General features: G+C 48.8%; 1 protein-coding gene, 1 long non-coding RNA gene and 1 pseudogene across 2 annotated transcripts; 2 read left to right on the top strand and 1 right to left on the bottom strand.

Annotated features, from left to right (window-relative positions):
• The first annotated feature begins 4,764 nt into the window (after positions 1 to 4,764).
• On the top strand, positions 4,765 to 6,064 carry LOC120848882. The gene is made up of 3 exons (XR_005717791.1): positions 4,765 to 4,799; positions 5,568 to 5,637; positions 6,051 to 6,064. It is a non-coding gene; the product is annotated as an uncharacterized LOC120848882 (long non-coding RNA).
• A 3,273-nt stretch (positions 6,065 to 9,337) lies between these two features.
• On the bottom strand, positions 9,338 to 11,848 carry LOC121833163 (annotated as a pseudogene).
• Positions 11,849 to 13,262: 1,414 nt separating this feature from the next.
• LOC120848845 lies at positions 13,263 to 14,141 on the top strand (the record flags this gene model as incomplete). Its single annotated transcript, XM_040220900.1, has 1 exon — positions 13,263 to 14,141. A coding segment is annotated over one exon (879 nt), but the record flags the coding sequence as incomplete, so codon positions are not given.
• Positions 14,142 to 16,201: the final 2,060 nt, after the last annotated feature.

Here is a 16,201-nt window from a genome sequence, read left to right as displayed (position 1 = left end):
GGGTGCGCGAGGCTCCGGGCAGGCGTACTGGACCTGGTCGTCGTGGCGTCGGTCGTGCTGCGGCGCAGGAGACTGACGTCGGGGCGGCGTGACATAGGTGCGGCGAGGCGGCGGTGGCCGTCGGGCCACTGCGGCGTAGGTCAGGGCGGGCTCTTCGGGTGGTGCTACGCAGGCAGGAGCCTCCGGTTGAATTGCTCGCTGGACTTCTTCGCGCACCACTTCGGCGATCGACAGCTCAGCCGGCTGGTTGGCAGCAGGCAGAAGCTTGCGGAGCTCCTCCCGGACGATGTCGCGGACGATTTCCCGAAGGCCGTCGACACCGGTGGAGTTCAGGTCTAGTCGGCAAGATGCGGCGGTTCGAGGAGCAGGCACGCCGGCGAGTCGAGGTGCTCCCCGACGGAACTCGCCCATCAGGACGCCGCCAGCCACGACCCGAGGTCGTCCACGTAGTTCGACTCAAGCCGTTCTACGCGCGTTAGGATTGTGAAACTGCATGTTTGTTTTGTTTCGCCGTAATTGTTTTAGCCATTTCCGTTTTCCTTTCGTTTTGCATCGGGGCGATGCACTTTTAAAGGGGGGGATAATGCCGCCCGCAGAGCCGAGAAGGCAACGCTTGGTCACGGTCTTCTAGAAGATTCCCGGTCATCCTCGCAGCAGACGTAACTTTCCCTCTGCTTTGTTATTCTCGAAAGTGCCAGTTCATCCTCGCCCCGAGCGCGCGACGCTCGAACCTTCTTTGCCGAACTTTCGAGATAGTGACGCACGGTAGATAAGCAGCTGCCCGCGACCTTGTCGAGTCAGTCCCAGTTTCGCTAGCGCTCTGTAGTGCCGCCAAACCGCCGCCAGCTTTTCTGCTACCTCGACGCTCTTTCGTTATTTATTTTTGGTTGGCACAAGTTCGCCCATTAAATCTTTATTTTCAGTTCACTGCTCGGCTTTTCGTCACCTTCATTCGTGACAATATTTGGCATCGCGGACACGCCCATCAGCTAGATAGCAGTAAAATATTTATTTATGGGTGTATTTCTTGAACTATATTTTTCAACGTTCGAGCGTCGATCACGCTTAGTTTTTTTATTTTCCCTACAATTAAGTATATAATTATATTTGGCGCCACAAATACGCGAAAAAGAGTTGAGCAAGATCGGGGCCTTCATTTATTGATGCACTTTCTTTTTAATGAACTGCTTTTTGTAATATTGAAGCGTCATGCCTTGTTTTTAGTATTTTACTGACAAATAAAAGTTTACGTCCTTTACCTACTTGATTACGGTGCAAGGATCCACTTCACTACCACCGCAAGATAAGATTGCGGCGACATCTTGCTCATATGACGAAAATACTCAGTTTAATAAACTCGTGGATAGTGGATTTTAGCGAATTGGTCAGCACCAATTTCCAGAAGATACCTGTACTACCATGGCACTCGTATTAATAATTTACGCTCATTAGGCCGCAGTTTGTGTTCTTATTTCGCTTAAACGGGGGGTGCAACGATTTCGGAACTTCGGTCAAAGATTTCTGGAAGTTGCCCTCCGACACTTCTGAAGTAAAGAACAGAAAACCGATTTCGCCTGCGTGTCCTAGTTGTTGCGTAAAAAAAGAAAGATTGGCATTTCGGGCACCCCTCAACTCACTCCCAGCCTTCAGGGTCACACCCGGTCCCCCTCTTAGTGACGTCATCCGGAGTGCCGTGTAGGTTCCCGTGTGCTATCTCGGAGGACGCTTCCTCTCCCTCTCTCCGCTGACATTAGCGGGCGTTATGCTGCAGCTTAGAGCCGAGCGAGGTCACGTAATCTTTTCGCTCTAGTTCCTTCGGCTGCCACTTGGTGCTGCAGGTGGGGGAAAAAGTTAGACTTTTGCTTTGCGATTATGGAGCGCAATCGCGACATTTTTAATTAAGGAGGTGTTTTCTTTATCCTCCGGGACACGATAAACAACGTAAAAATGACGAGATGCAAATTCTTTTAATTGTAAAATCGTCGCACCGCCCCTTTAAAAAGAAAAAAAAAATCGGAAATTGCACAGCCAGATTACAGCTGCAGTACACAATGAACCGGTTGTTTATTTGTTTGTTGCAGTACGGATGCAGAAGATGGCGGCTGTCTTTGTCAATCGCCGGTGCTTCAGTGCTTTGCTCATGATGTCGATTAATATTGCGGTAAAGTCATTATATCGTGTGTTTACACTTGGGAAGTTACCCATTGGTCGTCTCCGTCGTAGATGAGAAATTTATAGCCAGTGCAGTACAACTGACTGCTAACCTGGGGTATTTGACGTACATCAAGTGGTGATAAACGACAGCACGCCGATACTGTGCTCACCAAGATCGATACATGCTGGGGTGGAGACCCAACCCGGGGCCCTTTATTTCTGCAGCGGCCTTTTTGCTTGACGCTCTCGGAGCTGCGAGGGATATACATGGCTTGAACCACATTATAGGCCAGGGGTGGCCAGGCCGATCCGGCCTAAGGCCCGCAAACGAAAACCACGAAACTTCAAGAGCCGCCGGTTGGGGGGGGATCAAAGTTTTGTGCAATAAACGAAACTCAAATTAATTTCAATCTATCCGAGTCAAGAGCAGTCCAACTGTACATAAAGTAGCAGCATCACACGACTACCAAATCGTAACCTCTCTTTCAATTTAAAACGCGTTCCATTTATCTTTTTGGGGACCTGCTCGTGTGACCGGGAGGAAAACGGGGGCGAGTGCGGGGGGGAGAGGAGGGGAGGAGCCGCGAGCCGCACTTTAACACGCGAAGAGCCGCATGCGGCTCGCGAGCCGCAGCTTGGCCACCCCTGTATATAGACTGTAAAGTTGCACATGCACGTATGTTAAATTATATACGTTGTAGCCTCGAGCCGATTGTAACTCTGGGTTATTCCTACCTTGTTCTTGCCGAGAAAAACAAATTCAATGGTGCGAAATTTTTTTGCAGAAGATACGCGCAACGGCAGGGCCAATTCAATGGCCGCTGATAGGACGTACGTACAGAGGCTGTAAGCTGGACGGCGGCGAGAAAACGGGCGAGAACACGTCACGAAGGGAGGAGGCTCTTAAGGACCCGCCCCAGAGGCGAACTGTGGCGAGTTTCGCTCTCCTTTCTTAGATTTCCGACCCTCACTTTGGCTGAGACGTCACGCGAGTCTAGCGCCAATCGCCCCTACGTTTTCCCTACGGCGCGCCCGCGGCGCCGGCACCTGCTTCGAGGCTACGGTCGTCTGCTACGGTCGTCTGCTACTATTCAAGGGACAGAGCGAAAAAGGCCGGACACGTCGCATTCGCGGGTTCCGCCGGCCCAGCGAGCGAAAATGACAAATTTTACAGGAGGAACGTTCCGTATGATGCAAGGCAATGCTAAATTTCAGGACGGGTGGACTCCACGCCCATAAATACGCGATTTGGACGCAGCTCGTCGCAGAGCTGAACTCCGACGGCGCTCCCGTAAAGGAGGGGCCACCATGATAAAAGTTTTCTCGAGCTCCGACGTGAATCTAATCGATTTGCAGTGAATAAAAACTTAAAAATTTGTGTTGTTTGCAGTGATCTGCGATAAAATAATGAATGCCACATTCACTCGGAGTGTTAGTCGTCTGCTACAATCGGCGGCAAAGATGGAGCCAACAGCAAAGATGTCAAGATTAGATCCGCGAGGTCGACAGCCCAGCGTGAGGTACTATTGAATTTTATGGAACATCCCCAAATCGCGCTGGCAGCCGCTGGTCTCACGCCGGCAGTCACGCAGATGGAAAAATATCAGCTCTCGGCTGAGCTCGTCGCCGAGCTCAACACCATCGGACCTGCCATCAAAACAAGTGAAAGCCGTTTACAACTCCCTGTAACACCGAATTTGAGCGCAGCTCTTGAGGAGGAGGAGGGAAGGGTACTGGGGGGGGGGGGGGGGGGTGAAGTGAGCTTGGGGGTCACGTGACGATGCCGATGATGTCATTAGTGACGTCTTCAGTGACGATGACGATGCGGACTCCGATGACGTCATCAGCGATGATGACGATGACAATGCGGATGTCGGTGACGTCATCAGTGACGTCACTGATGACGTCGGCCGTGATGATGACGATGACGATGCGGATGCCGGTGACGTCATCAGTGACGTCACTGATGACGTCATCAGTGATGATGACGATGCGGATGCCGGTGACGTCATCAGTGACGATGACGTCATCGGGGAGGTCACGTGACCTCGGGGGGGGGGTCACCTGACCTCCCTGGGTCACGTGACCTTGGGGGTCACGTGACCCTGGGGGAGGGGTCACGTGACCTCTAGGGGCCACGTGACCTTGGGGGTCACGTGACCTTGGGATGACCTTGGGGGTCGCGTGACCTTGGGGTGACCTTGATTACGCCGACGCCGCTCAAGCCGGGAACGGGCCGCTAAGAGCTGCGCTCTAAAACAGGAGGGGGTGGCAGCACTATTGGACCGACAGGGTGCGTGCCGCCAAAAAGAAGGCCGATGGCTTCCGCAAAAACAGCAGGTGAGTGTTCCCGACTTTTGATATTGGATGCATGGCTTGCGAATATGACGTATTCCGCGGTGTTGGAGGATAACGATTGCACATGACGAGTGTCACATTTACGGTCTGAAGACTGAGGTTAGCATTGCAAATAAACCACCAAGGGAGATGAGTAAGCTACTTCTGTAAAATTAACTCATATTGCTACGTTTTTCTTCAGAGGGACAGGCGGAGGCGCAGTACCTGGCGAGGCCGGGAGGATAATTTCCATTATCGGCCCCGATGCCATGGAGGGTTGCGGGGCACCGGCGGTGCCGGGGCCACAGGTAAGGAGCTCTTTTGTTTTTGCCCAAGACTTTCAGACATGTTTTGCAGAACAAATTATTTAATTGTGTGCAGATTTTGTGAAACCGAAACTTATATCGAGTTGCAGCTTCTCAATTTGGTAATTTTAGACAAATGTTTATCTATTAACCTTTTATCTGATGATGTCCGACTGCTTGATCGGAAAGTAGCAGTTGCAGCCTCCTGCTAAGAGGTACTCGGTAGAACACGCGACTATATCTGGCAAAGATTGCAGCATAAATACTATACTTAAAGAGGCTGCATTTAAAGTTTTCAATAAACAGTGAGGCCTCGTCGCATATGCCGACATGATTAGAGTGTTCCTCTGGATGCTTCTGTTCTGTTATGGGGCCCAAATGTACTTGCAGCACATGCTATACTCGTCTTCACCTCAAGATGTCATGACCTGTGCAACCACAGGGATTGTAGTTGTTCTTAGCAGTTGTCGACAGTGATAAATATGGTTAGTGCACACATTGTTAAGTCACTACAATGTCTGTTGTAACACAGTGAACATTGGCACTATGAGCGTGTTCAGGTACAAGAAGCCTCTCTATAGAGTGCCAGTCAGATGAAGTCCTCGGAAGACAGCTGCAGCCACTTTACGTGAATTACACAAGTTTGCATGTGATCATAGATTTCTGTAGGGTTCTAGGAATGCCAAACATACTGCTTGACTTTCTTGTCTCTCCTACTGTTTCAATAGTGCTCGATGATAGCGAGATTCACCTGAACCCCTTCACTTTCAGGCTGTACCATCGCCAGCTGCGGCAGGCAGCAATGTATTTATTGGGGAAGTCCCAGGAACCAGTGGCACCGGTAAGTGTCTCTTACAGCATGCGCTGATATTTGTGTTTTAGTTGACGTATATCCTGCCTATATTAACAAATACGAAGGAAATCCAGAAACAGGACGAATGCGAGACTTTAGGCAGACGAGGAAAATGGTGCCCAGCACATATGTCCACAAAACCACTCTATACCCTAAAAGTAGTAGTTAGTGAAGGGGGAAGGGGGGGGGGGGTTATTATGTTATCATTGTTTGCAAACAGAAATTGCTCCGAGTGCAGCCTGTGTCTTTTATGCATGCGCTTTTGATATGGACCAGTTTGCTGTCTTCATAATGCAATGACTGCCCAAGGGGTGTGATAGCACACTCGTCGCTGCCAGCTGCAGTTCCTGCCTTTTCTTATTGTCCTTCCCAGCTTTGTTCACAATCGCCTTTGTGTTTAGCTCAGAGCCAGCCGCCCCCGCCCCCGGTGTCCCCGGGCAGAGCGGCATTCTGTCGACACAGTGGCCGAGCAACTCATCAGAGGCCAGCAGCGACTAGTGGAGCTGGCCGTGGCTAGGCTTGCTGCCCTTGAACAGGTACCCGTATAGGACAAACTCCTTAACGCCCTACGAAGTTTTTTGATGGGTTGATGACTGGTATTGGTGCACATGCCTTTTCCCTTGTTACCAAAGACAAGAAGACTGCCACATCAGGCACTGCATGCATTTGAAGCGTTTTATGACCAGGTGGTAGTTTGGTCACTACAATGATAATTAAGAAAAAGGAAAAAAAGATAACATCCGTCACAATTCAGTGTTTCTGGTATGTGTGAGGACATTGAAGAGTACAGAATGGCACAATTTACAAAATTTGTAAAAAAAGGCACCCCCAGCCATCTTATGACGGGCTGAAGGATTTAGTAAGAGTTATTAGAAAAAACCATGTTGTCATATATGCCATGATATGTTCCAGAATCATCAGGTGGTGCTCTGCATAAAGATTAGAGTACAACAGGGCACACATATGTACACACATAACAAAAGAGTGCATATATAACCCTCGGAGCATTAAACGTTTGTAATTTCCACTCTACTTATATGTATATATATATATTTTCACAACTGCTTTCAAGGAACATACTAAGTGATATTTCCCAGCGTTTATTTAGTCATCGCGATAGAAGTTGCTGTCTCCCCTTCCGAGGAGCATGGTGTACTCTCAGTGTGCCAATATTTTAGTTCTCCTGATATTCTAGCCCAGAGCATGCGAGACTTTAGGTTGATTTCCTGATAATAAACCTTTCAGTTGTTAGTCAGCGCTCGTCCTGTCCAGTTCCTTCCTCTGTCCTTGTAAAATTCGTGCTGTTCCATTATGAATATGTAGATGGCTTGAAACACAACGCCAACTGAAGTATGTTTCTGCAATTGGAAACAGTCAGCGTAAAGCATTACTTGGCTTCAGAGTATGGCCAAAATACAGTGAACCCTGGTTATTCTATATGGGTGACCTGTAGTGCAATGGTCATTATTCGAAACTTTTCCCATTCCAGCAAACCTCGGCTATCCGGCAGCCGACACTGGTGCTCCTCCTGCTGGTCCTGATGACTTCGGCCACCCGGCAGCCATGCCTGCCTCTGCCCTGCAGGCCCCCCACTCCGCCGCCTCTGGACTAAGCTGCCTCCTGGCAGCTTTTCTTTTATTTATTATTTTTAAATCTATTTTCGTTCACCAAGACGTGGCTTTAATGTTTCCTTTTTCCTTCTAATGTACATAATATTTCAATCACAAGAAGTACATTTCTTTTTGCAGACCAGTGTAAATATATATGTCACAAGATGGTAATTGTTACAATAATGGAATGGTTATAAACTTCTGTTGTACAAGATGGAGCCATTTTATTTTGTTCTCACAGTGCATGATGGTTACTTTCATAGCGTAACTCTGGGCCCTAAAATGTGTACACAAGGTTGTAGCATCCCGCTTTATTAGACATGTTTGCAAGTCCGGAATCAGAGTGCTGCCATTTTGCTCGGCTGGGGTGCGTTTGGACGCATCATAATCCGATTACGGAGCATTGCTAAGGCGTCGTAATCGGATTGTGGTCACTCTCAAGCGCACCTCAGTGAGCAAGATGGCGGCGCCTTGAGACCGGACTTGCAAACGCGTATACAGTGGGCTGTATGTTCTTATGTGAAAGAGGCTAGTGCATTACTGGTGACACCAGCAAAATCGACGACATCTATCGGCTAGAATAAAACATTGTGGAGGCGGGTTCGCTCACCGACCATTTCAAGCGAATAAAATATTAACAGCACCTGGCCATCTAAAGACGAAGCCGTGAAAGTGGGTTCAAAAACATGTGATGAAAATAGTCAATAATCCGACATAGCTTCTTTTGAAAAAAACACAAGTAGCAATCAGCGGTTCCTCATTCCTGGCCACCGGCTGAATATGTCCACCTTTCGTAGCAACAAGCCAAAAAAACACTTCTTTTACTAAGCGTTGTGGCTATATACACACCGCTAACATTCATGTTTCCGAACAGCGTACTCTACGAGTCGTTTAAGCACCCGACTGTGGCGAATCCTCACCCGGAACCTCTTTGCCATGAATTTGTTTATGTCAAATTAATTCAGAGACAGGGACTAACAACCATAAGATGTGTGGACTGCACAGACCTAAGCATCTGCTCCAAAGTACTGCGTATTTCGCAACACATGCAAGCAATATGGGAAATCGGAATTAAACACAGTGACTGTCCTATTGGGTTTGAATTAAATGCGAACAGTGACGGAACTTCCAGCAGAACACCGGCGCAGTGTGGACGCTTGGGTTGTGCTGGGCGAGGCTCAAGCACATCAAAATAGGACGCACCCGCTCGCAGCGCTCTATTCTTCACCCCAAAGTTTTATCTGTTTCCGGATGCCTCCTGCAGGTGCAGCATCTGTTGACGGACTCTGGTGTTTGCATTTCATTCGAACCCAATAGTATGGTGAAAAATCTAAAAAATGCACGTTTGCTAGCAAGAACTTTTTTGCCTGTTGGCATCTGCTTGATATGGCAAGGGTACATAAGGTTCTTCACTCAGATAAGTTTAGACCAAAGTTAATCACCCCCAGCCACGGTGCACCACCTCAAAGATGCAACATAGTGGGCAGAATTACTTTGAATGGCACTACTTGTTCTTTCTTGTAAACATCCTTTGCAGTCCTGTCATTACTGTGTCAGGGACCTTCATCAGCTGATCTACAGAAAAAAAGCTCCAAGTGCCGCAGCAGAAATCAAAAGCATTACAAGTGTCCATGCCATCCAGGAACCTGTGGAGCTTGCGACCAAAACATTAAACACAAGTTGGAAGCACTGCACGTTTCCATGCAATCCAGACCTGTGAAGCTTGCACCCAAAACAATAGATACAATTAAAAAGTACTACACGTGTACTTGCATCCAGGCCTGTGGAGTTTGTACCCAAAGCATTGGACAGAATTCAAAAGCGCTACACGTGCACATGCAATCTTGACCTGCGGAGCTTGCACCCAAAACAATGAATACAAGTCAAAAGCACTACAAGCTTACACGCAAGTTAGACCTCAGGAGTTTGTGCCCAAAAGATTGAACACAAGTCAAAAATACTACATGTGCCCCATGCAATCCACACCTGTAGAGTATGCACCCAAGACATCGAACACAAGTGAAAAATGCTACATGTGCCCCATGCAATCCAGACCTGTGGAGCATGCACCCAAAACATTGAAAACAAGTAAATAAACACTACACGTACCCCACGCAATCCAGACCTGTGGAGTTAGTGCCCAAAGCACTGAACAGAATTCAAAAGCACTACACGTGCACATGCATCCAAGCCTGTGGTGCTTACACCCGAAACATTAAAACACCTTCCCTACGCACATGCACACACACACACAGAGTCCAAAGAGGTTCTCTCTGGCGCAACATCTACAGCGCTGTACACACTGACAGACTCCAAAATGGCTTCGGCACATCCACGGCACAGCACACACACACACAGAGTCCAAAATGCCTCTGGCATAACACCCACCACGCTGTACACATGCACCAAGAAGGTACAAGATGACTCGGGCACATCCACATCACTGTACACAAGCGCACACGAAGTTTAAAATGGCTTCGGCACAACATCCACCCCACTGTACAAACACACACGCACACACACAATTCAAAGAGGCCCCGGCGACGAGTTACAGCGCATCACTGGTGCTGGCGGCGACGAAGGATGCGACGCAGTCGTTCACGGACGCGTTGCAGGTGGGTTGTGCTCGGCAGAAGCACAAGGCGGTCCCGCACAGCCTTGCCCTGACTGTAGAGACGCCTCGACTGGAGGCCTCTCTGCTCGCGAGCTGCGTCAGCGCTTTCTTCTTCGTCATTGTCCTCGTCAGAACTGCTGTCTGAGTCTGACCGGGGCTCTGGCTCGGCCTCTCCTGAGCAGAGGCAGACATTGTGGAGCACCGCACAGGCTGCCACGATCGTGCCGGCGGTCTTCGGATGATGGTAAAGGGTCCGTGCCTGTGTAAGCACCGGAACCTGCTCTTCAGCAGCCCGATGCAGCGCTCCATGACTGCCCTCATGGAGGTGTGGGCCTGATTGTATTGCCCAGCCGGTGTGCCAAGTGCTGGCCGCCCAGGCACAGGAATCATCAGCAGGACTCCAGGGGGTACCCACTGTCGCCTGCATGGAAAGAAGTATGACTGTTCCTTAGACATCTGAACCACTCCCTAAACTTTGCACAAGTGCTACTTATCATGTATATAGTCCCTCACTCGTATCATTTGAGGAGAATGCTTTCACAACAACCAATCAACGGGTATTATTTAGTTTTAATCAATTGCTGCAGTAAGTCCGAAAACAATACCCACTAGTTTGCTGACGCCTTTAGGCGTGCGTCGTATCGATCTATAGTGTGTCGTTCTTGGAGGTATAGAATGCTCTATTAAAACTCCCTGCTAGTGAAAAGTATGTGCTTCATAACAAAGATGCTTTAAAACTGCTAATGCATGTTCTAATCCTGTATCTTAAGCACTAAAATTTCTTCACGAACCTTGACTTTACTTAAATGGTGGTCGCCTTGACTGAAACATTAAAGGGATACTACAACGAAATTTCGGTGCTAATTTTTTGGTCTATATGTGTTCAAAAAAGCACCATCAAATCGAACATACCAATATCTTGTTAAAAAAGTCACGAAAAGGAATTTTAAAACCAATTAAACGATTAGCAAAGAGCACCTGGTGGATGTCGCTAACGCCTCGCTTGTAATGCCCATCTAGCAACCTTGGCAGCTAGTGACGGAGGTTGTCTCGCCTCCGGCCACGACGACAGAAGAGGGGCAGAGGGAACTCCCCTCTTCCCGAGAATGCCTTTTGTGTGTCACAGAAGTCGCTATTGTCCCCCTACAAGATTATAGAAGATTAACCCGTCACTCAAAATTTGTACAAAAGCCGCCGCTTCGGTGGCTGGAACAACTAGGCCATCCTCTCGACGGCAGCCTCGCCGTAGCTTTGCTCGTCTTGAGACGACCTATGTCACGATTGCGTTGGATGTCACGTGGTCTCCGCTGGGCCTTCTCCGAGCGCTTGCCAGAGTGGGCCGTTTATAACGAAAAATACAGCCACCAGGCTCAAAATACAAACGTGCGATTGTCATTTACGGATATTGTGGATCATATTCAACCTATTTTTGAACACGACGGGAATATTTTAAATTTCGTTGAAGTATCCCTTTAAGGCCTGTCCACACACTTGCGTTTAATTAACTACAACCGACTGAGACAAGACCGGTTTTTAAGCCTCTTGTGATAGCTTACGACCAGCTCCGCAGCAACGCATCCGGTAGTAAGACGCTTCAAAACCGGTCTTGTCTCATTTGGTCATACTTGGCTGCAAGTGTCTGAACGGGCCTTCACGGTGCTGAGTTAAGATCACTCACCAAGCAGGTACTCATTGTGCCTGACAAGATGGCCAGCAACGCAATCCTGGCGCACCCACGAACGCCTCCACACATATGAGTCGTGGGTTGAGCCGGGCATCCTGGGGTCGATGGCCAGGATACGCAGGTCGGCGTCAGACACCTAGAATAAAGAGGGCACTGAGAGGGAGGTAGGACGGATGCTGGCGCACAGTTTGTACAGTTGTCGCATACATTCCTCAATTTTTACCGGTCGCTTTCTTGTCATACAAGTGTTCCTCGACAAGTTTGAATAGCACCAGGTCTACCCAGTGGCATAGCCAGGAGGGAGGCTTTTGGCGTCCGACTATTCGGTAAAGTGTCATTCGGTGAAACGTGGGAGTTCGCTAAAACGTCATTCGATCAAGTGAGTGCCTCCCCGCCCCACTGCTCGCCCCTCTCCAACCGGGCGCGCTTTCCGAACTCGCGGCGAGTCACCGTGACATCACTATGATATCACGAGGAATTCGCCGGCGAGATTGCGTTTTCAAGTTTGACGACTCTGTCCGTGCCACGGTGACGTCAGCGTCTAGGGGGTTGCCGGCTCCAAGGTCAGTCGCGGCGCCGACCAATCACGGCGGTCGGCGCCTCGGCGAGTTTTCTCGCCGCTTCTCGCCGCCGTCCAGCCAACGTTACTAAAAGTCAGTTGGGAAACTCGCCCTTGAAACCCGAACCGCCCGCGTCCAGCGAGACCAAACAAAATACGATAAAAGCGCCACCCTTTCGCGACAAGTCAAAACATAAAAGTTTATTTTTATTGCTAGTGTGAAATGGCATTGCGAGATGGCGCCACGGCCCTTGCACGACTGGACTTGAACCGATTACATGCCGACCACTGATTTCCCTACACAGCCCATAAAAGGGGGGGGGGTGTTTGTTCTTTTGAAGGCACCCCCTTCATTCGCAACAACTGCCCAATTCTCAATGCCCCTCCCCCCGCTGAAGATTTAGACCCCCCCCCCCCCCCCCCTAATTTCAATTTCTGGGGAAACCCCTGGGCCGGTTTGCTCATCTTGCGGCTGCGGCCGCGGCCAGGAGGGATTTTTACGTCACGTGACCAGCTCCATGGGGACAAGGAAGTACCTAGCGTCCCTGCCTAATGGCGGAGAGATCCGCATCGCATCAAGCACAAAAGCCTAATTCCGCTCGCAGAAACTGATTGGAGGGACATTCAACTGGAATCTAATTGACCGCCCCTTTATACTGTAGGAGCGGCCGGTAAAGTTACGGCCAGGGAGGGCAAATAGGAGCCAAAATAAAGAAAAAACCACACGAGATAAAAGCGGTAGCAGTATTTTTATATACCTCCGCCGGCGCCGCACCTCTCGCCTTCTGTTGTGGTCGGGGAGAAGCGCGCGACGCCGTTCGAAACGGTCGCAAAAAAATGAGCTCCCGTGGAGCGTCTGCAACGGCTTTCACCGGCCGTGGTTCATCTGCTGAAATGTCCCAGGATACCTACCGAGTGGTTCTGCCGTCACTGCCTACAGGTACTGAAGTTTTGAACTCTGTATTCGCTCATTGCGACATCACTGGACGCCCGTACAAGATTGACGATTTTCGAGGAGAAATGGAACGCCACGGCGTTCTAAACGACCTCATTGGAGCCGGCGCGTACCAGATGAACCATGTTTGGCTCTTCACCTTCAACTCCCTGACAGCGAAGCGAAAAATCCTAGAAGCCAAGGAGCTTGTGGTGAAAGAAAAAAGGTGCCTGCTCATCGATCCCGATGAGTGCGAGGTACGAATACGGCTGCACTGGATACCTATTCACATAAGCGACGACACAGTGCGGAGGGCCCTAGAGCCTTATGGAAAAATCAACGAAGTATCCCGCGACACATGGAGGGCGGAAGGCTTCCAGAATGTTCAGACGACGACAAGGCTGGTGAGAATGAACCTAAAAGAAGGCGTAACCAAGGAAAACCTCCCGCACCAGCTGCGTCTGTTCGGCAGCAACGTTCTCGTTCTTGTCCCCGGAAGAGCACCTCTCTGCCTTCGATGTAAAAGAACAGGCCACATCCGCCGAGAATGTCGCGTCCCCCGCTGTGACAAGTGCCATCGTTTTGGACATGAGCAAGAGGATTGCATCCGGACGTATGCCACTGTAATGCGACCGGCTCCCGAGGAAGACAACTCTGAATTCTTCATCGATGAATTTGAAGCTTCGAAAATCGAAGACGGCTCTGGGCACCCAACTACCACCCATACCCAAGCACCTTCAGGGGCTGACAAACGAGACGCATCGCAAGACGAAGACACAACCGCAACGATTCTCGAAGCTGACAAGACAGCTGCCTGCGTCGGAAACGGCGCAGACAACCTCAAGGCCGCTCCAGGCTCCTCTAAAAGCCAGCGACAGAAGACAGTCGACGGGAACGACCTCTCCTTTGACGATGCCACTGAAGTTGACTCGGAAATGGGCGACAGCTCGGATCTCTCCAAGCGACCGCTAGATCGCGCCGAGGAAGAAGACGCCGACCTTGAAGGGCCTGACTGGAGCAAGCCACAAGGAAGAAAGAAACGCAAGCCCCGAGCTCCACCGGATGGCCAACGAGAGCAAACCTCGCAGTAGGTGGTTGTGTTTACATAGAGTACAGTTACCGACAGTTCTTTACTTTATTTGTATATTTACTCGTGCTTGTCACCACAGCTATGAATTATGTAAGTTTTGCGTGAATTTGTTGTAAATCGCACTTTATTACAAACCTCCTCCTCCGCCCCAATAATGTTTGCATCCAAATTTCCCACTTTTTCTACTAATTGCTTAACGTTGGGTACACTCAATATTAGAGGTTTAAATTCTACTCGTAAACAGTATCAGCTATTACGTTTGCTTCACGAAGAGCAAATGGACTTTTTAGCCATACAAGAAACAAAAATGTCGGAGGAAGAGCAAGTTACGAAGGCGCTACAACCCTTTCTTACTTCGTACGAAGTATGTGTAACGCATGCAGTTGGCACGGCAGGAGGCTGTTTTTTGTTCCGTAAGAAATCTGTCCCCCTCTCTGATGTAAGTCTCATCACCGATGCTGATGGACGTTTTATAATATGTGACTTTAATTTGTTTGATGCACAGTAGCGAATTATTTGTGTCTATGCCCCGTTGCCCGTGTAAAGCCAGTGAGCGAACCTTGTTCTTCCACGATATGTCACACTACATCAAATCAAATCGGACCACTGTATTACTGGGTGACTATAATTGTGTATGCAATGCAGGCGATAGATTTCCAATAACGCGTAATAACGATGCTAGTGCAAATCGTCTGAGTGAAATAATAGCAGAAAACAATATGGAAGATGTTTTCCACATATCGAGGGGAACTAAAAAAATTCAATTTACGCACTTTCAAGAATCTTCGCACGCACGCCTTGATCGTGTTTATGTTTCTGCTGACATTGTAGATAACATTAGCTCTTATTGTGTAAAACCAGTGTTTTTTAGTGACCACTGCCTCGTAAAGGTCGCAATTGGAGAAAACGAAATTCCCAAGGCAAAGTTTAATTGGCGGTTGTGGAAGCTGAACACCAGTCTGCTTAAAGACAAAACATTTGTAGCTACAGCAGATGACCTGTTAAGGAAAATAACAGAGCAGAATGAGACATGTCCATTGGAACGATGGGAGCGGTTCAAAGAGCAAGTAAAAATGTCAGCAATCGAGAGATCAAGCACGCTGAAGTTCTACGCTCGGGCAGAAGAACGAAAACTGCAGAAGGATTTACGCACCTTGTGCGAAGCTGAATGTGAACGCCCTGGTTGGGGAACAAAGGATATCGCGAATGTCAAATCACGTCTCGAGAAATTCCAGAAAGAGCGATACGAGGGCGCTGTGATACGCTCGAGGACACAGCGGTTTCTCTGTGGTGAGCAACCCACTAAACAGGCCTTAATAGCAGAAAGAAGGTATGCTTTGTCCAAAGAAATCCTCGAAATAGAAATGGTACTATAGCTACAGACAGAGCAAGCATTGAGGATGCCTTTGTGGACCATTATCGACGACTTTTCGAGCTCACACCAGAACGACAAGAAGACAAAATTGACGAACTGCTGTCTTTTATGCCGAGAATAGATGACGAGACAAGGGAATGGCTGGAGGGACCCATAAGCCTGGAGGAAGTCGAAAAGGCAATAGGCGACCTGCCCAGACGGGATTTGTTCAAGCTTTTACAAGAAATTCAGAAAAGCACTCGCTCCCATTCTTCTCGCTGTCATAGAGGAAGCTTATAAAAGAAAATCATTACCGCTGTCTTTTTCTAGAACGCACACTGTGCTAGTTCCAAAATCAGAGGACGCCGACAAGCTACGACGTGTAGAAGGTTATCGACCAATAAGTCTATGTAATGTAGATTATAAGATATTAGCCAAAATACTCAATGGAAGGATACAGCACGTAATCTGCGAATTGGTGGGTGACCACCAAACATGTGGCATAAAGGGCAGGACGATCCAAACGAACGTTCACGTAGCCAGAAGCATCTTAGAATGTTGTACAGAAGAAGAAAATCAGATTGCCATGCTTCAGATTGATTTAGAAAAGGCATTTGACCGCGTACGCCATAAATTTCTTTGGGCCATTTTGCGGCACATCAACATTGGAGATGTTATTTATGAAGGCGTACGAATGGCATATAGTG

This window comes from Ixodes scapularis, unplaced genomic scaffold, assembly GCF_016920785.2.
Source record: "Ixodes scapularis isolate PalLabHiFi unplaced genomic scaffold, ASM1692078v2 PGA_scaffold7__128_contigs__length_106722199, whole genome shotgun sequence".
NCBI classification, from domain to species: domain Eukaryota; kingdom Metazoa; phylum Arthropoda; class Arachnida; order Ixodida; family Ixodidae; genus Ixodes; species Ixodes scapularis.
This window is presented reverse-complemented; position numbering and strand designations above follow the sequence as displayed.